The sequence below is a fragment of the Carassius gibelio genome, chromosome B3 (assembly GCF_023724105.1).
Source record: "Carassius gibelio isolate Cgi1373 ecotype wild population from Czech Republic chromosome B3, carGib1.2-hapl.c, whole genome shotgun sequence".
Taxonomy (NCBI): Eukaryota; Metazoa; Chordata; class Actinopteri; order Cypriniformes; family Cyprinidae; genus Carassius; species Carassius gibelio.
The window spans coordinates 11,644,654-11,669,480 of record NC_068398.1 but is presented as its reverse complement, the minus strand read 5'-3'; the positions used below and the strand labels follow the sequence as shown (position 1 = coordinate 11,669,480).

The window sequence follows — 24,827 nt, the reverse complement described above, 5'->3', positions numbered from 1 at the left end:
AGGGGCACTTTAGAGGAAGAAGGAGTTCTAGTTGCAAAGTTACATGTTCCAAGTAACGTTGACAGTGAAGTTGTCACACACCTGGACTCATTTAATGTGTTTTTGCCCGTGACCCAGTTTCTGTCTTTCCGTGTTTGATTAGTTCCCAGGTGTGTCCATTATCTTCCTCATGTGTTCCATGTCCCTGTTAAGTTAATGATTCCATCCACCTGTGTTTCCCCAATTATCTGTTGTTCATAAGCCTTGTCCCTTCAGTTCTGTTTGGTCGGGTCTTCTCACTTGCATTACCATTTGCTACTCACTTGTGATCACTTGCTACTTACGTGTGTCTACCTCTGTGCTCCATGTTGGATATCCCCTGTGTTGGATATATTAAAAACCTTATTCCGTTTATCCTCGACTCCGTATTCCTTCAGGCAGCGTAAAACCGTGACAGAAGACCCGACCCCAAAAGAGAAACTAGAAAACTGCGTGTTCTTCCCTCCATTTTGCTTTTGTTTTTTCACAGTCTTTTCTTTTCTTAGTGTCTATGGATCCCCTCTATCGTCCCGAATTCCTCATCCTCCTGCTGAAGCAGGAAGGACGTTCTCTCGAGGACCATACCAGACAGTTTTTCCTATTAGCTAATGCCACCAGCTACCCGGACGGCGCGCTCTGCACCTTCTACAACACCAGCCTGAACTCCAAATGCAGAGCGTTGTCGTCCGAAGATGGTCCTCGAGAGGATTTCGCCACATTTGTGGAGTGGACTCTGGCGAGAAATGGGTCATCTCTCACCATCTGCACCATAGAGGACCTCGCCAGCTCCACTCCCGACCCAGAGACCAGCCAGCCACCATCACGCCGCACGGAGCCAGAGCCCACCGCAGCCGCAGAGCCCGAGCCATCCACTGACAGGGAACAGGATCTCGAGAGCGCGACTGACCAGGTGTGTGAGCCGGCAACACCGTGCATCGTGGGAGTCCTCGTGGAGATCGAGGGCGTGGAGGAAAGCCCTGCCCACACTCCTGCGACTGAGGGTGAGCTGTATACAGTCTCTGAAGGTCATATGGAGCAAGTTCTGGATCTGATGGACTGGTCTATGGAGGTAATCCCTAATTTTCCTGTTTCCCCGCTGGTTCCGCCCAGCCCTGAGTTTTCTGTTTCTCCGCTGGTTCCGCCCAGCCCTGAGTTTTCTGTTTCTCCGCTGGTTACGCCCAGCCCTGAGTTTTCTGTTTCTCCGCTGGTTACGCCCAGCCCTGAGTTTTCTGTTTCTCCGCTGGTTACGCCCAGCCCTGAGTTTTCTGTTTCTCCGCTGGTTACGCCCAGCCCTGAGTTTTCTGTTTCTCCGCTGGTTCCGCCCAGCCCTGAGTTTCCTGTATCTCCGCTGGCTCCGCCCAGCTCTGAATCTTCTGTTTCTCCGCTGGTTCCGCCCAGCTCTTAATCTTCTGTTTCTCCGCTGGTTCCGCCCAGCTCTGAATCTTCTGTTTCTCCGCTGGTTCCGCCCAGCCCTGAATTTTCTGTTTCTCCGCTGGTTCCGCCCAGCTCTGAATCTTCTGTGTCTCCGCTGGTTCCGCCCAGCTCTGAATCTTCTGTGTCTCCGCTGGTTCCACCCAGCTCTGAATCTTCTGTGTCTCCGCTGGGTCAGCCCAGCTCTGAATCTTCTGTGTCTCCGCTGGTTCCGCCCAGCTCTGAATCTTCTGTGTCTCCGCTGGTTCTGCCCAGCCATGAATCTTCTGTGTCTCCGCTGGTTCCGCCCAGCCCTGAATCTTCTATGTCTCCTGTATTCCCTCCCAGCCTCCCTCTCCCGCCTCCTCCCAAACCTGCTGGTCCCTCTACTCCTCTTTCGCTGGTTCCGTCCAGTCCTGATCCTCCTGTCCTTCCTCCCATCCTTCTCCTCTCTCCTCCTCCTAGACCAGCCAGTTCCTCGTCATCCCTGCTGGTGCCAGTCAGTCCCGCAGCTCACCCTCAGTCCGCGCCATCGGGGCGCGATGGTTCGCCGCTGGACTGCCAGTCTCCAGCTTCGCCTTGGCGCGTTGAGGCCCTGTCTCCGCCCCCAGCCTCCGAGCCCTGGACTCCTCCTCGGTCCTTCGACCCAGCGGCTCCGCCTTGGCTCTTAGCTCCCTCGTCTCCACCGTGGCCTGTCATCCCACCTGCTCCACCGGGCTCCCTCGTCCCTCCGGCTCCACCTTGGTCAGTCGTCGACCATCCGCCGCCTCGGGACCCCACTCCTCTGGTTCCACCTCGTCACTCCATCCCTCCGGCTCTGTCAGGCTCCTCCTTCCCTCCGGTTCCACCTCCATCCTCGGTCACTCCGGCTCCACAGCGGTCTGCCAGGACCCCGCCTCCGCCTTGGTCGCCTGAGCCTTCTGCTCCACCTAGGCCCTCCGGAACCTCGTCGTCACCCTGGGTCTGCGGCTGTGCTGCTCCATCTTGGGCTCCTCACCCACCGGTGCAGTCTCCGCCTGTCGGCCCCCTGGTGTCGTCGACCCTTCCTTCACCATGGCTCCTCCCGCCGTCGACTCCACCTTGGATCTCCGTCCTGGCTGGTCTCTGGTGGACCATCTGGCTCTTCCTGCTCCTGTCTCCTCCCTGGCTCCTTCCTCCGTCTCCTCCCTGGCTCCTCCTTCTGTGGTCCCTGTCTGCTGGCCCCCTCCTGGAAGTCCGTCCTCCACCGGAACCTCCTCCCAAGTTCCCACCTACGCCTCCCCCTGTTGTTTCTACGGTGCGAGGACGCACCTACCGGGAGGGGGGAGTACTGTCACACACCTGGACTCATTTAATGTGTTTTTGCCCGTGACCCAGTTTCTGTCTTTCCGTGTTTGATTAGTTCCCAGGTGTGTCCATTATCTTCCTCATGTGTTCCATGTCCCTGTTAAGTTAATGATTCCATCCACCTGTGTTTCCCCAATTATCTGTTGTTCATAAGCCTTGTCCCTTCAGTTCTGTTTGGTCGGGTCTTCTCACTTGCATTACCATTTGCTACTCACTTGTGATCACTTGCTACTTACGTGTGTCTACCTCTGTGCTCCATGTTGGATATCCCCTGTGTTGGATATATTAAAAACCTTATTCCGTTTATCCTCGACTCCGTATTCCTTCAGGCAGCGTAAAACCGTGACAGAAGTAAAGCTAAAAGAGATGGTGTTACGAGAAAAGGAGTTAGAATTGGAGACAGTGAAGTGTCGCTTAGAACATGATAGAATAGCTTTGAAAGAAAAGGAGTTGCACAGAGAACTTGAGTTGAGGAAATTGGAGGGCCAGGAAAGGGAGCGTGAGCGTGCCTTTTGTCCCAATTTCGCTAGTGTAGTGAGTTCTCTTGCAGACTTGTTAAGTCCAAAAATTGATTTTGTGTGGACAGACAGTTGCCAGCAGGCATTTGATAATGCCAAGGCCCTGTTGGTTAATGCCCCTATCTTGGCAGCGCCAAATTTTAAAAATGCTTTCAAACTGGCAGTAGATGCATGTGAAAATGGGGCAGGGGCAGTTCTTTTGCAGGACGATGATCAAGGTATTGAACACCCAGTCTGCTTCTTTTCTAAAAAGTTTAATTCCCACCAAAGAAATTATTCTGTAATTGAGAAGGAAGCCTTGGCAATGATTTTAGCAGTTCAACATTTTGAGGTTTATTTGAGTAGTGGCAACCCAATTGAAGTGTTGACTGATCATAATCCACTAGTTTTTTTGCAGCGAAGTCGCAACTCTAACCAGCGGTTGATGAGATGGAGTCTCTTTTTGCAGTCTTTTCCTTTACAAATTCATCACATCAAAGGAAAGGAGAATGTTTTAGCCGATGCACTGTCTCGTGTATGACATTCTATACTCCTGTTTTTTTTTGTAAATGTTTTGACATATTTGTTTATTTTATTATTTGTTAAATTTATTGTGTTAAATACTTTAGGTTATTTAACATTTTGTTGATTGAGGTGTTACAGCCCTGCCTATTTTTCTCTTATTTTGGTTAAGGTTGCAGGTTCCTCCTGGATAGGCGGGATTCCAGTGTTAATTATTGGCACCTGTGGCACCCTATTTAAGAGGCTCATGGAGCTGTGATCACTCTCTCTCATTTTTGGTTTGTTTGTTTGAAGAGTGGGTTGATATTTTGTGTTCACATTTGTTTTCCACAACTCCACAAACCCAATTTCTAACAGCTATTTGATTTGATTTATTGGTTATTCTTTAATACTTTGACCCTAGACATTATTTGATTAATTTGAAATAAATTTATAACTGTATTGAAACCTACTTTTGTCTAAGTGTCCTCTTTATGTTGTGACTTTGAGCCGGGTCGTAAAGATTAAAAATGCTAAGCGTGAAAGACAATCAAGGGAGTATCTGTTTTAAAAAAAACCTGCTCGATTTACTGTTGTAAAAAACTATTATAAAAATGAAAATAATAAAAGAAAAGAAAACACCAAATAGAAAAGCACCTCAGGTAAATTAAAATAATGTAGTTGTTGTTTATTAATTATGCCATATAGTTATACACAACAGAACTGTGTTTAACCGACTTCTGTTCAATACTATAAAATTTGCCAAAGGCTGAAAAGATTCTGTGAAAAGAATATTTATTTTACTATACATTTCTTTTAAACAACAAATTAATTTACAAATTCAAATCATCAAATTCAAATGTCATGTGCTTAAAAGGACAGATGATATAAATTCCATACAAAATTTAAAACCCACCAGAATATGGGTGAGATCACATTCAAAATTAAACGCTGAATAAAGAATTTGAAATTAAACACATAGATCCAGTGCCTAAATTAAAAAGATTGAAATTCAGTCATAATTTTTTCATCCTCATGTCCACGTTCATGTCCACATCCTCACATTCCAAATTTATGTGACTTTTAAGTGTTTTGTTAAACTGAAAAGGTGATTTTTTTTTTTACCTTTATGATGATTTATAAAAAGCCTTTAGAAGAACATGAGGGCAAGTAAATGATGACAGAACTTTCATTTTTGGTTAAACTATGCTTTTAACATCATTATACAGCTTGAACCATAAAACTGGCTCTCCTATTTAATGTTGAGCATAGGTTGAGCATAATAACTATGAGGCCTAAGAGAACTGTCAGAAATTCATCCAAATATTTCCACACAGGTTCAGCATTAGAAACCTCATACACAAGCTTTCACTTCTTCACAGTCACCGTGTGCTAAATTTTCACCCTATGAAGGGTGGATTTTACCAAAGGAATAGTAATACACTCAATCATAGTTTCTTTCAAGTCGTGCTTACATATAATCAGACTGAGCAAATAGTGTGTCTATTTGACATGCTGTCTGAAGGGAGGGAGCCGAGCTCCCAGAGAACTTCCCCATATCCCAAACTGGGATTAGGAATAGATGGGAGAGAGGTGTTGGGGCGGTGGACAGAGGCCTGAAATCTGTCATGAAACACAAGTTGGCTATATATATATTTACTATCAAGCTTACAGTCATGGCCAAAAATATCGGCACCTTTGGTAAATATAATCAATGGCGGCTGTGAAAATTAATCTGTGTTGTTAATCCTTTTGATCTTTTATTTAAAAAAAAAAAAAATCACAAAAATCTAACCTTTCATTGGATAATAATAATTTAAAATGGGGGGAAATATCATTATGAAATAAATGTCTTTCTCAAATACATGTTGGACACAATTATTGGCACCCCTAGAAATTCTTATGAGTAAAATATCTCTAAAGTATATTCCCATTCATGTTCACAATTTTGAGCAATCCAGGTTGATTATGAATATGAAATTATCCAGCAATGGTTTCCTGTTTCACATAAATATAAATAGGAGGGAAAACAAAGCCTAAATCCCCCTAATCATTCATCACAATGAGAAACACAAAATAATTTATTTCTGATGTACAGCAAAGGATAATTGAGATTCACAAATTAGTAAAGTGGCTTAAAGAAAAGAGCTTGAGCAGTGAAAATTCCAATTTCCACCATCAGGGCAATAATTAAGAATTTCCAATCGACATAAAATGTTACGAATCTGCCTGGAAGAGGACGCGTGTCTATATCGTTTTAATGCACTGTGAGGAGGAGAGTCTGAGTGGTTAAAGACTCTCCAAGGATCACAGCTGGAGAATTGCAGAAAATAGTTGAGTCTTGGGGTCAGAAAACCTTAAAAAATTGCCTCATGTTGTTTCGAAAGGTTTCGAAAGGTCCTTGCCCATCCAAAAAAAAAAAAAAAAAAAAAAAAAACTCCCAGGATGTACAGATATCAGACATGACTGGAACTTTAAATGTGACTGGCTTCTATGGTCAGCTGAAACTAAAAAAGAGCTTTTTGGCAGCAGACACTCAAAATGGGTTTGGTGCACACAGGGATAAAAAGTACCCCATGTGTACAATTAAATACTTTATACAGCTGCATTTTTAGCTGCATTTTTAATGTCGTGGGCCTATATTTCTGCTGGAGGTCCTGGACATCTTGTTTAGATATATGGCATCATGGATTCTATCAAATACCAACAGATAAAAAATCTGACTGAAAAAAAGTGACTGACTGTTAGAAATCTTTTAATGGGCCATGTTTAGATCTCCCAGCTGTACAATAACCCGAACACAAACCTCAAAAACAACACAAAAATGGATCACTGAGCACAAAGCCAAATTTCTGCTATAGCCATTCTAGTCCTCTGGACTAAACCCTATAGACAAGGAGTGTGGAGAACTGAAGAGGAGAAGCACCAACATGGAGCTGGGAATCTGAAGGGTTTAGAGATTCTGATGAAGGAATGGACTCTGATCTCTTGTGAGGTGTTCTCTAACCTCATCAGGCATTATAGGAAAAAATTTAGAGCCGTTAGACTGGCAAATGGAGGTTTCAAAAAGTATTGAATAAAAGGGTGCTTTTAATTGGGGACAATGAGTATTAGAGAAAAACATGTATTTCATGATGATACGTCCCTCCATTTTAAATTCTCATTATCCAATTCAACGATTTTTGTGTTTTTTTTTTTTTTATAAAAGATCAAAAGGATTAACAATTTACCAAGGGTGCCGATATATTTGGCCATGACTGAAACTGGTTGATTATTTGAACGTGCTCCTCCTGAACTATGTTAATACAACATAATTTCTCATTTCTACATACTGTATAGCTTTGACAAAACACAAATATTCAAACTGGCCAAAGTGCCAGAGACAGAAGAACAGTCTTGTTACACAATTAACAAGAGCCTTCCCTTCAATGGCGTACAAAGCTAGTATTACTCAATCAAGCAATGTCACTTTGTAGCTAATGAACTTTCACTTATATCAAGATGGTAGATTCCTGAAAACATCCACTGCAGACATCAGGTCCATTCATTTAAAAATCATTCAGCATTTCTTTGTCATCCGTTTAGTCACATATTTTCTTCTAATCCATTAGATTGCTGAAAACTAAAAATGTTATTTTGTGATATAATTAACAGTTGATAGAAACTGGATCTAGGAGAGGAGTGAATGAACAGGTGCTCCATAAAATACAAATAATGAAGCCATGAAGAGACAAAAAAGCCACAAAGTAGATGGCTAGAGACTTCCAGTTTGAAAAATCATTTTGTGGACACTGGGTCTCTGTAGATGCACAAAACCCAGGGATATCATAACTTAAGCAAGGATACTGCTCTGAGAGAGTTTCTTCATAGGAAAAGTGTTGTGTTTTCCATTCTGTGCTATGTTTCCATTTTGTGCACTAGGCTTGGCATTCTTCAGGTTATAATGGCCCATCTTTGCTGTTTTGTAGTAGATCAAGAAGATGAAGATGAAGATGACTGAGATGAATGCCACAATGACTGCAATAAGTCCTGCTATCAAGGGCAGATAATCCTCTGTGTCAAGAGAAATAAATCACACCAAAAGATCAGACACAAAACAACAACAACACTGTCTAAACAGACAAGTGCTAAAATTGCACATGAATATACTTCATGATTTTCCGTATCAGAAGCAAACAAGCAAATTTAAATGATTAATCATAGCAAGTGTCCATGTGTAATCAAAATAATTAAATTAATTCTAATCACATCATTCTATGCAACCCTTCTAAAAGAACTTTTCAACCAGCCTACACTAGCTGGTTTTACTACAAATAAAACCAAAAAAAAAAAAAAAACATGGTTACTATAGTTAAATCCTGGTAACCACAAATTAACCAAGTTATGCTATACTAGCTATAGTTTAACCATTTGTAGTAAAACTGTGGTAAGACAAATTGTGGGCATAATCAATACAACAACATAAAAAACATGGTTATTACACTTTTGCTACAGTAAAACCATGGTTAATTTTCGTATGGGAGTAATCACAGTTAACTTGCTGACCCCTAACTTATCTAACGGAACTAACGTTACAGTTAATTTAACTCTACAGTATATTTGCATTTGCTGACAGCTACTTTTATGACTGGCTGTGGTTAAACTGCTAAATGCAGCTTTTAATGATAACAAACACGGTATATTTATCTTGTTTGACAACGTTATCCTATCACTATTTAAACAGTGTTAACGTTACCTAGTCAAAAGTATTTTCAGAAGCGAGTCACAGCGGAGGAAATAAAACACCGGGGCCTTACAATCACTCTTTAGCTTATTTAAATCACCTTTCTTCAGTTTAACACGGAAAATTGTCCTGGAAATTTTTAATTTTTCTGCCGGATTGTAAAAATACAACAGTCGTTATATAAATGTCCTACCATTAAACGCATACCGCAGCGACAGTAGATCCATCACGAGACACGTGAAGAGAATCCGATCCCTCCGTGCCGCCGTCATTTTCAGTTGTTAGCTGCGCTCTAACCGTTTCTAACCAGCTAACGGTATTAAATAGATCACGCATTAACACAACACACGGTCTCGAATATTTCATTTATCGCAGGGCACCACTGCCCAGTCTGCCACCGCTCAGCTGCCAAGTATAGTGGTATCCCTCCCCCACACATCTCTCTAAAAAAAAAAAGTGCACGTTGCAACTTTATTCATTTGTACCCTGTCACGACAAAACCGGGACTGGACATAGAGGGAACCCAATCACCTATCTTAAGAATTTAGATAAGGGCAAAGTTGTTTTGAAAATCGCATTGAGTGTTTAAAGGCCACCTTTGAAAACCCCACAGCTCTTTACATCAGCCCTTCATTGTCAAACCTCGAGCTCGGATATAAATAGGGGTGGGTCTATATAAAAACATGCGGTTTCATATCACTTCCCACAACGCTTTCTGGGTCAGAATGACTCATTTTGGACTCCCACAGACATGATCATGACTGATGCATACTATACAGTATGCAGAAAAGTCTGAATACATGAGATTCAAACACACATAATGTCCTTGTGACTGAATTGTAGCAGTTATCAAACAGATCTGTTGTACCAGAATGTAACCCTCAGCGGGTCGAGCTGAATAGGGCATTCAGTAGTGTTCTTCAGGAACGTGCCTTACAAATAATGAAGCTATAGAATCAAACAAGTGCACAAGAAGACACTCACCAGCTAAAGTAGGCTAATGAAAAGTACTTCTGATAAGTTTGAAATGATGTACATCCACATGCAATGAAAACAGAGTTGTTTTATTGGCGACAGGAATGGTCCACAAGTTTGCCACCATTTTAAAACCACACAATTACGCTCTTTTTAATATCTTGGTAACTTTTTAACAGTTTCAGTGTCAGAATGAGCAAGAGTGAAACATACAGCTGTAAAGAAGGCCATTCATATGACAACAGTAACTAGACAAGTACAGTTAGTGAACAAACTTTGATGTTGGCTTGAGAAAGTTTGACCTGTATGAAGTGGTTTTAAAACATGTTATTTCAAGGTGTTAAGCTGAATGAGTTTGAAGTTTGAATAAACAACAGTATATATTTACATTCAGTAAACTCAGTGATCCTCTGAGAAAATGAATCCCATCCTAATGCGAATGTCTTTGATTGCGGCAATTTTTTTTTTTTACAACAAGTTTCTTTTTTGTGTTTTGGCCAACGTGAATTACTGTATGCTCTTACCGCATGCATGTTTGATATGTTTGCTTCCCGGCAACGTATAAAAATAATTAAAAAAATATATGTAATAATAATAATAAAATCAAGAGTCAGATCACGTAAACTGTTCGACTTCAGGTAAGATTACTTACATTTCTGTTCATTTCTGCACTCTATTACATAATATTTTAATTACAGATGTACCTTTATAAAAATTAAACATGGGTTTACTACGAATAAAAAAACAGACATTAACATGGTTTTGCTGTACTAGTCATTTCGCTTCACTGTAGTATTTGTGTGATAATACTAATAATAAACAATCCGAATATCTATACACAATGCACACACACAGAGCACGTGATCTTTGTGCTGTCCAGATATACAGTTTAGAAAACTAGTCCCGTCTGAATAGGGCTAAATAGATATAATGCAAAAAGATTAGAAAAGCTAGTGTTATTTATTTTTTATTTTTATTTTTTATAATAATTAAATATGTATAAGTCTGAAATCTAAATAAAAAACAGGAGAGACAGATAGACTGATAATGTTCCAGGGTGGTTTCTAGGGTGTTGCGATGCAGTTGCTTGGGTAGTCTTTGAGGTTGCTATGATAGTCTTTGTGATTGGTATGGTGTTGCTTTGCAGTTGCTAGTAATTCAGGGTCATTCCCAGAAAACACAGATCGTTCCCCTAACGCTGGTTTTTGGTTCGCATTTGGTTATTTTTGGGGGAATAACATTCCCAGAACGTTGCAGGGTGGTTAGTTTTAAATAACCTAAAATAATTTATACAGAACATTCCCTTATGGTTATTCTCAGGTTATTTTTATGACCCTATAAAACTATCTTTCCATTGAAAACGTTGCAGATATGAATGTGTAACGACCTATACAAAGCCCTTAAATATGTTTAATTAGATCAATCATTCAAGAATCCTGTCACCATTTTTTCATTCTCATGCCATTCCAAACTTGTGTGACTTTAAGTGTTTTAAAATCATCTTTACACACATATCAAACCAAAAACAGACAAACATCCATACTGCTTCAGAACATATAGTTATATGTGCTACCTTTATGATTCATAAAAAGCCTTTAGAAGAACATGAGGGTGAGTAAATGATGACAGAACTGTCGTTTTTGGTTAAACTATGCTTTTAACATCATTATACAGCTTGAACCATAAAACTGGCTCTCCTATTTAATGTTGAGCATAGGTTGAGCATAATAACTATGAGGCCTGAGAGAATTTTCAGAAATTCATCCAAATATTTCCGCACAGGTTCAGCATTAGAAACCTGATGTCTGAAGGGAGGGAGCCGAGCTCCCAGAGAACTTCCCCATATCCCAAACTGGGATTAGGAATAGATGGGAGTGAGGTGTTGGGGCGGAGGACAGGGGCCTGAAATCTGTCATGAAACACAAGTTGGCTTTATATATTTACTACCATGCTTGACTGGTTGATTATCTCAACGTGCTCCTCTTAAACTTTGTTAATACAGCATCATTTCTCATTTCTACATAATGTACAACTTTTGACAAAACACAAATATTTAAACTGGCCAATGTGCCATAGACAGAGGAACAGTCTTGTTACACAATTTAACAAGAGCCTTCCCTTCAATGACAAACAAAGCTAGTATAACTCAATAAAACAATGCCACTTTGTAGTTAATGAACATTCACTTATATCAAGATGGTAGATTTCTGAAAACATCCACTGCAGACATCATGTCCATTCATTCAAAAATCATTTAGCATTTCTTTGTCATCTGTTTGTCACATATTTTCTTCTGGTCCATTAGATTGCTGAAAACTAAAAAGGTTATTTTGTGAGTGGCGAGGAGTGAATGAATAGGTGCTCCATAAAATAAAAAATAATTAATCCATAAAGAAACAAAAACTCCACAAAGTAGATGGCTAGAGGCTTCCAGTGTGACAAATCATTTTGTGGACACTGGGTCTAGATGCTCAAAACCCAAGGATTTCATTATCTAAGCAAGAAAACTGCTCTGAGGGAGTTTCTTCATAGGAATAGGGTTTTGTTTGCCATTCTGTGTTATGTTTCCATTTTGTGCACTAGGCTTGGCATTCTTCAGGCTATAATGGCCCATCTTGGCTTTTTTGTAGTAGACTGTGTAGATGAAGCTGAAGATGAATATGATGAACACCACAATGACTGCAATAAGTCCTGCTATCAAGGGCAGGTAATCCTCTGTGTCAAGAGAAATAAAGCACACCAAAAGATCAGACACAAAACAACAACAACAACAACAACGATGTCTAAACAGACAAGTGCTAATATTGCAGAAAAAACAATACTTTTCATATCAGAAGCAAACAAGCAAATTTAAATGATTAATCAAAGCACAAACTGTACAATCTTGCACTGCTAACTCAATGCTCTACCACCTCAGCCACAGAAAAAAAAAAAAAAAAAATACTAAAATTATTAATATATATAATATTAATTGTATAAATGTCATATTTTATTAACCATACAATTGAAGTAATTTTTATTTGGTGCTGAAGGAATGTAAAATCTGGGTAGGCTTATACAAATATTAGATTAACGTTAGAATAATGTTCTGGGAACCAAAAACTAACATTCCTGGAATATTATGGGAACCAAAAATTGTTAGCTGGGTTACTAGGGTGTTGCTATGCAGTTGATAGGGAACTCAGAGTGGTTGCTAGGGTCTTGCTATGTGGTTGCAAGAGTGTTTTGTGAGGTTGCTAAAAGAGGTCGACCAATAGGGGATTTTGCCGATACCGATAGTTAGGTTGGACCACACTGGCCGATTACCAATTAATTAACCGATAGTTTTAAAAATGGATACTGAACAAAAACTAAAATAGTGCTTTATTTAAAAAAAAAACAGTACTGAATCATATTAGTAGTAGTAATAATAATAGTAATAGTAAATGTTGAAATTACCACAAAATCTGTTTTATTTTTTCCTAAATTCAGTTTGTTTATTTATTTTACAAATTCTGTTATTTCCATTTGAATTTTTCTGCATTCTGTTTTTTTTTCCACAATGTATACTCTCACACTTTAACTGCTTCTATTCTTGAACACTTAATGATTATCTAATCAAAATAAAAGAGCAGCGCTGATAGGAGAACTCACCGGTATCACACACACTCTGGACGTGTCGCGTTCAACTCGAGAAGCGGTCAAAAACAGTTTATTTATTCACCAAATGAACACAAGTTTACTTCAAGAATGAACAATGAGGAAAAGATAAGTTTGAAATTCACTGTTTAAAAAAAATGGAGCAAACGGAAAGAGTGATCTTTACATTATAGCTCTATAAATTAAGCATACAGACTTTATAAGAGCCACAGAAAGACAAACGTTTCGATGGAAATGCTCAATAAACAATTCATTATGTGAATTAACAACGATTCGGGGCGAATATAATGTCATTTAATGGATAACTACGTAATTGGCGCTCTGAGTCGCAACAGGATTTCCTGTCGGGTGCCTTTAAATCCAGGTCTGAAGTGTCTCGCTCTGTTCAGCGTGGAGCATCACGTGTCTGAACACACAGCATGTGCTGTCTGTGACTTCAGCCACTATATGATGCTCTCACACTCTATAATGAAAACAGACCCTTCTCAGACAGTCCAGCAACAGATGCAACCTGGAAAACTATCGGCATGGATTTTTGCAGATAACCGATTGTTCTAGCAATCAACTATCGGTGAAGATTAATCGGCAAAACCGATACAACGTCGACCTTTAGTTGCTAAGGTGTTGCTAGATGGTTGCTATGGTGTTCTAGGTGTTTTCCGGGGTGTTATGCAGTTGTGAGTTTACTCAGTGTTGTTGCTATGGTGTTGCTATGTGGATGCTAGGGTACTTGGGGTGGTTGCTTGTCTGTTGCTATGCGTTGCTTGAATACTTGGGTGGTTGCTAAGGTGTTGCTTTGAAGTTGTTAGGGTACTCAAGGTGGTTGCTAGTGCAGTTGCTAGGATACCTTAAGTGGTTGGTAGAGTGTTGGTATGCGGTTGCTAAGCTACTAAGGGTGGTTGTTGGTGCGTTTGATGAAGTTACTTCAAATTTATCTTACAAAGTGAAATGTACGGCCTGCAAATACATTATTTAGTAACCAAATAATACGTACATTCTTTCTATGAGTGTTGGACAATTAGCACTTATTCGCTCACTTACACTGGACAAAGTTTTAGGGCACACAACATGTAATATCTGAGGGAGTGCAGAGCCAAGATCTCTATATGGTAGAGCAAGTCCGTTGAAAGCCAAGGGATTCGTGCTGGCGCCCTCTCGTATTACAATAACAAACTCTTGACATTTGCCATTTTAAATAATGCCAAAAACTGCCACGAATGAACTATGAAAACAAAAATAGAAATGTACAAGCTGCAATCCATTTCTTATTGGTTAAAATGAATCTCATGTTTTTCCGCGGGTCCTCAGAGGCTCTATCAGCACTTATGCTTTAAGGTAATTGTGTTTTATATAAAAAAAAATAAATTAAAAAAAAAATAGTTTAAAAAGTTGTTTAAAAAGAATTTAAGTTGGCTTTCTCAAGCCAACTTAACTATAACATTTACATTTGCACAGATGTCAATGTATCAGCCAGCAAAAAATAAACCAAAATACATGCATTGGTTAATTGGCAGCCAGTTTCATGCTTTGACCAATGCTATACTCATGCAAACTTCAGAAACAATATTTTGGCAAATGTGGAATACATAAGCCAGGTTTTGATGCAGTCTATTCAGTCTTTGAAAGTAAAAAAAAGTAGCTTATTTAGCTAATAACTACTGTAGTCATAGTACTTAGTACGGTTTTTACAATTTTATTTTACCATATTAATGAGTGAATAGAAATGCTGTGACATTTTCTTTAAAATAAACTCTCAAAAAATGCATTTATATGTCATATGTTAGTTTACACTTGTGCTCCTATTAAGACAGGTGACTATGTGAATTCCGTATAATAAATAAAGATTATATTCTACACAAAAATAGATTCTTTTTACAGAAAGGTCTGAGAAATTTACATGGACAGATCACAAAAATATCATACAGCTTAGGCACAAGAAAACACCACAAAGTCACCACAAAATTACAACCTGTAGTACTTGAGTGTCTTTCTCAACATAGTTGTAATACAATATAGATAATAGTGCTGTCAAATGATTAATCGTGATTAATCGCAACAAAAATAAAAGTTTTAATACAAGTTTAAATGTGTGTACTCTATATATATATAAATATACACATACAGTATGTATTTTGGAAATATTTCTATGTATATAAATTAATATTTTTATATGTATATAAATTAATATATTTATATTATTATATATACATATATTTAATACATAAACATAAAAAAAATCTAAAATACATACATACATGCACGTGTTAATATTTATATAAACAAATATACACAGTACACACACATTATGTAAACAGAAATGTATTTTGGATGCAATTAATCCCTTGACAGCACTGCATCTTAAAGTAAATTTAAATAACACTGATCCATATGATTTCTCATCACAATCTGATCCGACTAATCTGACTGCGGACAGTGAGGATCAGCAGATGGATCCAAAATTAGGGAAACATAACCAAAGCAGAGATATTTCTCTGACAGAGTTCCTTCACGGGGACTGTTCTGGCTGCGCTAAGAGTTCTTTACGTGCATTGGGCTTCTTCACATCATAACGGCGAATCCTGGTTTTTTTGTAGTATGTCAAGAAGATGTAGATGCAGATGACAAAGATGACCACCACTACAGCAACAATGACTAATATTATGGGTATGTAATTCTCTGTGTCAAAAATAAAAACAAATATATGAGTAAATCAGCAACTTAGTGAATTAAATCCAAGAAAGCAAAACTAGGGATAGATCAGTATCCGGCATCATGCATGCTAATCTAAATAAGCCTAGAAAAACCCATGCAATACAACAGCACAAGCCATAAATAAAATAAGCCCTAATGTAATCACAGTGACACGAACACTGCAAGCAGAGCAAGACCAACAGACCAAGAAGCTTCTTACAAAAACGTAAATATGTTGTAAAAGACCAAAGCACTAACCGCAAAAGACGCTGTGTGGAAATCAGAAAGTGTGTAAATTGATTTAATAAGGAAAAATTAAATTAGCATAAGTCAAAGACAAAATGGTAAGAGACAAAAAAAAGAATCAAACATGAATCTGTGATTTTTAACAGAGGCACTTCAAACGAACTCACATAAAATCTATCCTGACAACATACTATTAAATAGTCTTTTCAAAATAATTGGCATATTTAATTTAACCAACACATATTTTGTTAAAATCAGACTAACAAATACAAAATATACAACTGTGAAACAGACACAATTCCTTTCTGTAGTATTACCGTTAGTATTACTAAACTGAAACCTGGTTAATGGAAAATGACACAAATGCATAGTTACCTTGTATGGACACTTTTACATGTCTGGTGGTATTGCCAACAGAATTGTTTGCAATGCAGTACACATTCTCAGGTGTTGACTCTGTTATATTAAGTTTTTCACTATATATGTTATGTTCTGTGCCATTTGTGCCGAGGCTCCAGCTGATTGTTGGTTTTGGGTTTCCATCGGCTTCACAAACAAGCACATCTGGATAGCCTCGAAACACACGCACTACTGAGGGCAGTTTGGTCTCATTGATGATCGGTTTATCTACAGGAAGGAACCAAAAACACACAGGTTAAGAGCTTTTGCATCTGCACACTGCATCTCCCTTTTTTTAATCCATATTTGTTTTCAACAAAACTAATCAAATGTAGAGATTTACAGTGGGGAAAATATTTATTTGATCCCCTGCTGATTACGTAAGTTTGCCTGCTTACAAAGAAATGAAGGGTCTGTAATTTTTATGGTAGGTTTATTTTAATGGCTAGTGACAAAATACCAACCAAAGAAAACCCAGAAAAGCTCAATATATAAAGGTTAGAGATTGATTTGAATTTCAGTAAGTGAAATAAGTATTTGATCCCATACCAACCACCAAGAGTTCTGGCTCCCACAGACTGGTTATGTGCCCCTGTGGAACACAGATTAGTCCTGTCACTTTAAGACGTTACTCCTTATGTTAGCTCGTTAGGTGTATAAGACACCTGTGCACACAATCTGTATCTTCCATTCCAACCTTTCCCACCACCATGGGCAAGACCAAAGAGCTGTCAAAGGATGTCAGAGACAAGATTGTAGATCTGCACAAGGCTTGAATGGGCTACAAGACCATCAGAAAAGAAGCTTGGTGAGGAGGAGAGAACTGTTGGTCTGATTATTTGGAAATGGAAGAAATACAAAATAACCATAAATCGTTCTCAGTCTGGAGCTCAATGCAAGATCTAGCCTCATGGTGTAAGGATGATCATGAGAAAGGTGAGATATCAGCCCAAAACTACACAGGAGGAGCTTGTTAATGATCTTAAGGCAGTTTGGACCACAGTCACCAAGCAAACCATTGGTAACACACTACACCACAATGGACTGAAATCTTGTAGCACCCGCAAGGTCCCCCTCCTCAAGAAGACACATGTACAAGCTTGTTTAAAGTTTGCCAAAGAACATCAAAATGATTCAGAGAAGGCTTGGGAGAACGTGATGTAGTCCGATGAGAGATAAGCTCTTTGGCATTAACTCGTCTCATTGTTTTTGGAGGAAGAGAACTGCTGACTATGACCCTAATAGCACCATGCCTACAGTCAAGCACGGAGATGCAAACAGTATGCTTTGGGGTTGTTTTTCTGCTAAGGGTACAGGACGACTTCACAGAATTGAGGAGCAAATGGACGGGGCCATGTACTGTAAAATCTGGATGAAAACCTCCTTCCCTCAGCCAGAACACTGAATTTGATTCATTGATGGGTCTCCCAACATGACAATGACCTAAAACATACCACCAAGACAACAAAGGAGTGACTCAAGAAGAAGCACATTAAGGTCATGGACGGGCCTAGACCTCAATACTATTAAAAGGATGTGGAGAGGCTGAAACTTCGAGTTGCCAAACAACAGCCAAGAAAACTTAAGGATTTAAAGATAATCTGTAAAGAAGAGTGGATCAAAATCCCTCCTGAGATGTGTGCAAACTGGTGACCAACTACAAAAAACGTCTCAGCTCTGTGCTTGCCAACAAGGGTTTCTGCACCATGTACCAAGTCATGCTTTGCTTGGGGATCAAATACTTACTTCACTCAGTCACTGAAATGCAAATCAATTTCTAACCTTTACATAATGTATTTTTTCTGGATTTTTTGGTTGGTATTCTGTCTCTATTCATTAAAATAAACCTATCATAAAAATTACAGACCGATTTTTGTAAGGGGGCAGACTTACAATATTAGCAGGGGATCAAATAATTTTTTTTTCCCACTATAAAAAAAAGTCACATGCTGCATCTGATCCCTATTAGTACACAACTTGACACACTGTGTCATTGCTAAAACCACTAAAAGTCTTCTCGGTTTGGATAAAACATACTCTAAAAAAGATGAATCATAGAAGCTAACAGATCTTACGTACAATGTACAGTAATGCTGAGAGGTGTTGATGAATTTTTAGGAGGAGGTTGAGGTCCTTCTGCTCCCAGATCCAGCTCTGCTTCACACCAGTATTGAGCTCCAATATCAGCTCTGTCTGGACGGATCAGGAGTGTGACATTTTTATTCACTGGAGTCTCGATGGTGTCAGTGAAGGTGGTTTGATGCAGCAGAGTCTGATTTTTGTACCATCTGACAGTGAGATTCTGAACAGGAGCCACATCATGAACGTCACACTGGAGCTCATACTGCTGTCCCTCTATCATTGGTCCTCTGTGATTCACAGTGCTGATGGACACACTGTCTGGAGTCTCTGTGGAGGAAGATTTACACACTCTGAAATCTGCTGTGATGAATCTACATTTATTAGATATTTCTGAGAATGAACAGGAAAAAATATCAGTAACAGAGAAACTCACTGTAAACAGTGACTGGGAGCTCTATTTGACACTGACTACTATCACCTCTTGTATAGTTTAGGTTTATGTAGCAGAATATTGGATTTATGTTCCATTCTTTCAGTTCTGACACTCTCCATGTGATCAGACTCCGTGTGTAGTTCTTGAGCACTTCTCGCAAACTGATTTCCCATCCCATCCCTTTATGCAGAAGGTCTGAAGTGCTACAATTAACTGCAACAGAACCGCCGTATCTCACAACAGCTCTCTGTGGGTCGAGCTGAAGAGGACATTCAGCTTCTGCACCTGTTAAACACATTGAAGAGTAGGCTGTGATGTACAGTATTTGAATCACGTATACTGTAATAATAAACTAAATTCACATTAGTAATCGGACAACACATCAGCAAAAATGCCAGAAATGTTTTCCTCCAAATATTTCAACATATTTTCAGTTGACTTGACAAACTACACAAAATCACAATGTACTACACAATACATGTATACAAACACAGTGCCTTTAAGTCATTGCCTTAGAATTTTCTTTTTAACGCACTTAACATAAAACTTAAATTTGCAAAGCTTGTTTTTATAAATCTGACTTTAATTTAATCCAACTAATCTTAATGGTAAATCAATTATCTTATTTAAAATAAACTTTTATAGTGCTTTTAAAAGTAACATCTTTTCAACAAAACATCAACAAAGCGCTTCACAAGAATAAGATCAAATAAGACACACAATTATACAAAATGCATTAATTAAAGTGAAATACAGAGAAAAATAAAATGCAGACTATCAAAAGTTTAACAATAAAGAATAAGACAATTACAAAATAATCAGGTAAAAGTTACCCCCAAATAATAAGCTTTAAGGGAAAATGTAAAAATACTAAGGGATTAAAACAGTAATTAAAACAAAATACTGTTTGCCTAATCTCGGCAGGCAAAGAAATCCAAAGTTTCGATAGATTTTGAAAATAAAAATAAATGGAACGATCAAAAGGTCAACTTTACACATGCTGGTGTGTAGGGGGCTAAAAGATCAGAGATAATGAGGGGCCAAACCATTCAAAACTTTATAAAAAATAATTTTAAACTCAACACAGAATCTGACAGGGAGCCAATGTAAAGACTCCAAGACAGGAGTGATATGATCCTGTGAGGTCCACACGATCGTCCCAATGGAGGCAGGTAACAAATGGTGGATGAAGTTTTCCCATGTGTTCAGTATTTTTGGAAAGCAAAGTTATTTAATTTAAGTTAAATTTTAATCGGACTCCATTTTATTGTAACCTCGCATTTGAGTTAGAATGCTATTTATTATTGATCATTTATAGGATAATTTATCTAGACATCTGATTATTTGGTTTATTCTTTTTATATTATTGTACTTGTTCATTCGGTGCTCATGTTGCTCAAAGATATCACTTCGGTCGTTCTTACGTATCTTACGGTCTCATTCTTGTCAGTCTTGGTTATTAGACAGAGGAAATTGGCTAATACTTTAGACGGCTGCTCCTATGCTTGCTCATTCTTAAAAGTACTTTTAATTAGCCCAAATAGATTTGTACATACTTGAATAAAGCTAAGTTATTTCTAGTCAGAGGTCATGACCACTACTATATATGCAAGCCAACCTACATTACTTTTCCTGATTGTAGCTTTGGTAAGGTCATGCCATGGTTTCCCCATCACTTAACTATAATAAAATTACAATAAAACAGAGGTTAGGCTCACCCTATTTTGGTCGAACAACATCCAGTTGACCTAAACTTACATTCCCTATAAGCCCTTGCAATCTAAGTACACTTGAACTAATACCAAGTGTTAGCTGGATCTCTAAAGTTACAGTTGGTGTGCCCTATGCTCTATTTCAACTGAATTTTAATCAGTTACTAACCTGATGCAGGAAATGCGGTAACAAGGATATAACATAATCTACTAGAGTCTTACAGAGTAAAACAGAATAAAATAAAATGTAACAAAGTATTATCAGTCAGGTAAATATGTATTATACCTATTACATAGCCAATTCAAAGATATCAAATTCTGAAAGGAGGAACTAAGAGTAAAAGAAGCATAAGTGTAAGTTATTATTATTATTATTATTGTGTATTCTTCTGTTGTCACACTATTTGCTTGAAATAAATAAATAAATACCTCATCTTAGAAAATACATAGTATGTAGGGTAGACACACACACCAAACTAAAGGCTTTCTGGCTGATCTGCCCTGATCTTCTTGCAAAAGTTTCCTTAAGAACTCAGCCCAAGACAAAACATTCCCCGAAATGGAGACAGGAACTATAAATTAGAATTTGTATTGATCAAGCCGAATTAACAACTTTTGAGAAAGATGGTAATTTGCATGGAATGACACACCCTCTAAATTAATCAAAATATCTCTTAATTTTAAGGATCTGTTTGTAAGATTGAGACAATTGACAACTGACAAAAACCTCATGGCAGTGTGATTTCTTTAAGCAATACACCTTTATGTTGTAGCCAATAAAGAAAATGATTTTACCATATATGTCAAAATATTTTCAGGAAGTCAAGTTTTTGTTAAATATTTTTTTTTTTTTTTTTTTTTTTTTAAATAGATCAGGTGTGACCTAGAGGGTCATCATAAGAGACGGGCCATGGGAAGTAAAACAAAATGTAGAAAAGATTTTTGACCACTTCATTTTGTAAATTTCCTTTTGTATTCATTTAAGTTTAATTTCAATTAGTGCTGTCAAATGATTAATCTAATAATAATAATCTAAAAATATAATAATATGAATATATAAATGTATAAACATAAATATTTTCTAAATATATACTGTATGTGTATTTATATATACATAATAAATATACACAAAGCACAAACATGTATAATGTAAACAAAAACTTTATTATGGCATGTGATTAGCAGCTGGGGGTTCATTGCCTTGCTCAAGGGCACCTCAGTCGTGATATTGCCAGCCCGAGACTCGAACCCACAACCTTAGGGTTTAATGATCTATAACAAAATAGAGTTTTTGTGATAACTAAACTAATATTTATTGACTATAATACTGATTTCTCGCTAAAACTAAAATCAAAAGTGCAAAAAGTTAGTCATAAATATACATATACACACAAACTGACCACCAAACGCAACTTTCAGATGCCGCCTTTTTTTTTTTAGCTCAAGCTCAACCATCACAGAATGGAATGCACAGGCTTGTGGGATATCAAAGCCAGCGAAGGATAGATACATCTATGCTGCCTTCAAAATTCGATTTAAAGAAGGTACCTCCGGAGACAGGAAGAAAAACTGAATTTGGATTTGAACGTGCCTTGATGCCTTCCATCCTTGGAATGCTGCCTCCGAAGATAGCATTTGAGAGTTTTCGGATGCAGCCAGTAGCTCATCCCAGGTCATTGCGTCACCCACCAATGATGTCATACACTGTTGATTTTGATTTGTAGAAATCAAGACGCTTTTATTAAGTTATGCGTTTTATAAGACATGTGACGACCGCAGAGTGTAGCATTTTAACAGAACTTTCCAATGTATCTAGTATGATAAAACTGCTCTGCTTTACACCACCTACACACGACCAGAAGGAGCGGAAGCGGTGGTCGACTGTGCCATGATAAAAGCTCCACTGCTTTTGAGCCATGTGTCAAACTCATTCAGCTGCCTTGTTTCACTATAATGGCTTTTCAGCCTCACCCTGCTTCGAACTACGACATCAATAAATCTTTAATACATCATGAACATGATTTCTCCACAAATCCCATCAGATTGCATCGGCTGTGGGGATGAAGACGACAACTCCCATGATTCTACACTCAGTCAGTGTGGCATCATTAAACAACACCTTTGTTTCTTTTGAATATGCACGATTTGAAGAGATTAGAAACAGTGTATTGCGCCTTCCTCTGGTAACGTTAAGCTATTTACAGGTGATCTTCTGCAAATTCTGGTATGGGTCAAAATCATAGACTGTATTACAACATGGACGTAGTGTCCGTGACGTCACCTGCAGATTTCTGAAGAGCGTATTTGAAGTTCAAAGTGGGCGGAGCGGGCTGTCCATCTTGGCAGCGCATCACCGTATGTCACTCCCAGATAATCGAAAACGGGCAAAAGTTGGGAGCTGGTTGCTGAAGCCACGCCCACCTAGCTAAACGGCACTGTCAGCAGCTGCAATTCACCTGTCACTCAGGTGGCCACGCCCTTAAATATGCAGAACTTTAAGGCTTAATATAATTTAAACAGATAAATTTTTTTTTTAAATCACAGTTGACCTGAAGGGCAAAATTACCTATATAGACCAAAATCATTTTTGAACGAGGCTGTAAACGTTTTTTTTTTCCCTGCTGTAAAGTTGGGCTAACATGGGGAGTAACTTATATGGGATTGACTCCCTTTTGCAGCCAGCCTCCAGCGGCCAGTCCTTGTTGACAAACGCAGATAAATTGCTCTACTCTAGGTGTAAACAAAACCAAAAGTAGCCCGGTCTTTAAAGTATTTATACGAATTATATATTTTTACTGCGCTTAAAAGTAACCACAAAACCGACAAGCCCGTGTTTTCACCAGACAATAGAGACGCGTTCGTCTGAAGAAGTAACTATAGCAACAGGTTGTTCGAGCTTTACCGTTAGAACGTAACTCAGACTAATTGGCGGTAAAAGTTATTTTAATAAATCGGACTCCTCTGAAAGTCGTCTGTTCGCACCCTTATATGTGAGCAAGATCAGAACAGAAGGCACTTAATAAGGCTTTCAAGTTACTGAACAGGCAGACACAACTTCACAACCGTTAGTTGTTTGACTGTTTAATGATAATACTTTTAATTCGACAGACATAAAGCATTAAAATAGTATGGCATTCTCAGAGGCACTAATTGTCAATGAACATTTACGTATGCAGTACTAAGCGAACTTACAAGCGGGTGGCGCAGTTATTGTCGACATTTTGTTGACGAATCATACGAAATATTTAGAAAACCCTTACCTGTGAGTAGTGAGAAGCACAAGAAAAAAAATCCGAGTACCACAAGTCGCATATAAGTAACCCGCAAAGATGTGGTGAGAGGAAACGTCCCTTTCTGCATTTTAAAACAATGTTAAACTCCTGAGCTTCAGAAACAAGATGTCCTTCTCCCTCAGGAAATATGCAATGCGATACTCTTAACCCACTGAGAGATAAAAATGTGAGAATGACCACGTGTTTGTCCAGCCCTTTCCTGAGTAGAGATCCGATCAAACTCTCCTTCACAATCCACTTAACTTTACTCCCACTTCTACTTTCACATAGACCCTTAATGACTATGACACATGGGAATTTACCGAGAGATCCAGACTTTTTTTTGTAACGTTACTGTATTAGAAAGGGGAGATTGGGGCTAGATTTGGGCTAGATTTTAGTAGGCTGTGAGTAAAAACAAAAAAGGCTGTTTTGTATGTTGGTAGACTATCTAACACTAGCCTAATTTCAAAACTCTATTAAGTATAACATTTGTTCATTTTATAACCAAATAATACTTTTGTAATAATGCTTAAACAAGTGAGTGCATAGAGAAAATGACTATCAAGAAATAGGAAAAAAAATCACTGGAGTACAAAACCCTTATCTGGTCTTTCATATTTATTAGATCTACTTTATGACAATACAGAAATGTTAAAACTTTTTTCGTTCAAGTTTTAACAAATGTTTAAGATGTCCATAACTGGATACTGAATGTGAAATGATCTTTAAATCAGTGTTGGGCAGACAGAGTTGCTGCAGTTTGTCCTGATTTATTGCCGGCTTTTTCTGTGTCAATAAATTAATTAATAAAGGCATGCAATTCCAAAACATGTTTCTGTAGATTCTGGTTATTTTCTATGGGTAGCCTACAGGAGGAAAAAATATGTTCCATGGGAATCC

The 24,827-nt window shown here is 38.4% G+C and overlaps 1 protein-coding gene across 5 annotated transcripts in view; it reads right to left on the bottom strand.

The window, feature by feature from the left end:
• Nucleotides 1–24,208, bottom strand: part of LOC127953313 (intercellular adhesion molecule 1-like) — a 32,683-nt gene extending 8,475 nt beyond the window's left edge. The window contains exons 1-5 of one of the 5 annotated variants that reach the window (XM_052552453.1): nucleotides 23,913–24,175; nucleotides 18,941–19,225; nucleotides 18,505–18,834; nucleotides 16,402–16,653; nucleotides 5,526–7,805 (exon numbers count right to left, since the gene is read on the bottom strand). In XM_052552453.1, the coding sequence (XP_052408413.1) occupies nucleotides 7,585–7,805; nucleotides 16,402–16,653; nucleotides 18,505–18,834; nucleotides 18,941–19,225; nucleotides 23,913–24,012 (1,188 nt within the window). In that variant the 5' untranslated portion in view covers nucleotides 24,013–24,175 and the 3' untranslated portion in view covers nucleotides 5,526–7,584. Of the gene's footprint in view, nucleotides 1–5,525; nucleotides 7,806–9,518; nucleotides 12,166–14,761; nucleotides 15,766–16,401; nucleotides 16,654–18,504; nucleotides 18,835–18,940; nucleotides 19,226–23,912 lie in introns of those variants that run through there. The other 4 variants (XM_052552454.1, XM_052552455.1, XM_052552458.1 and 1 more) reach the window with 4 other exon arrangements.
• Nucleotides 24,209–24,827: the final 619 nt, after the last annotated feature.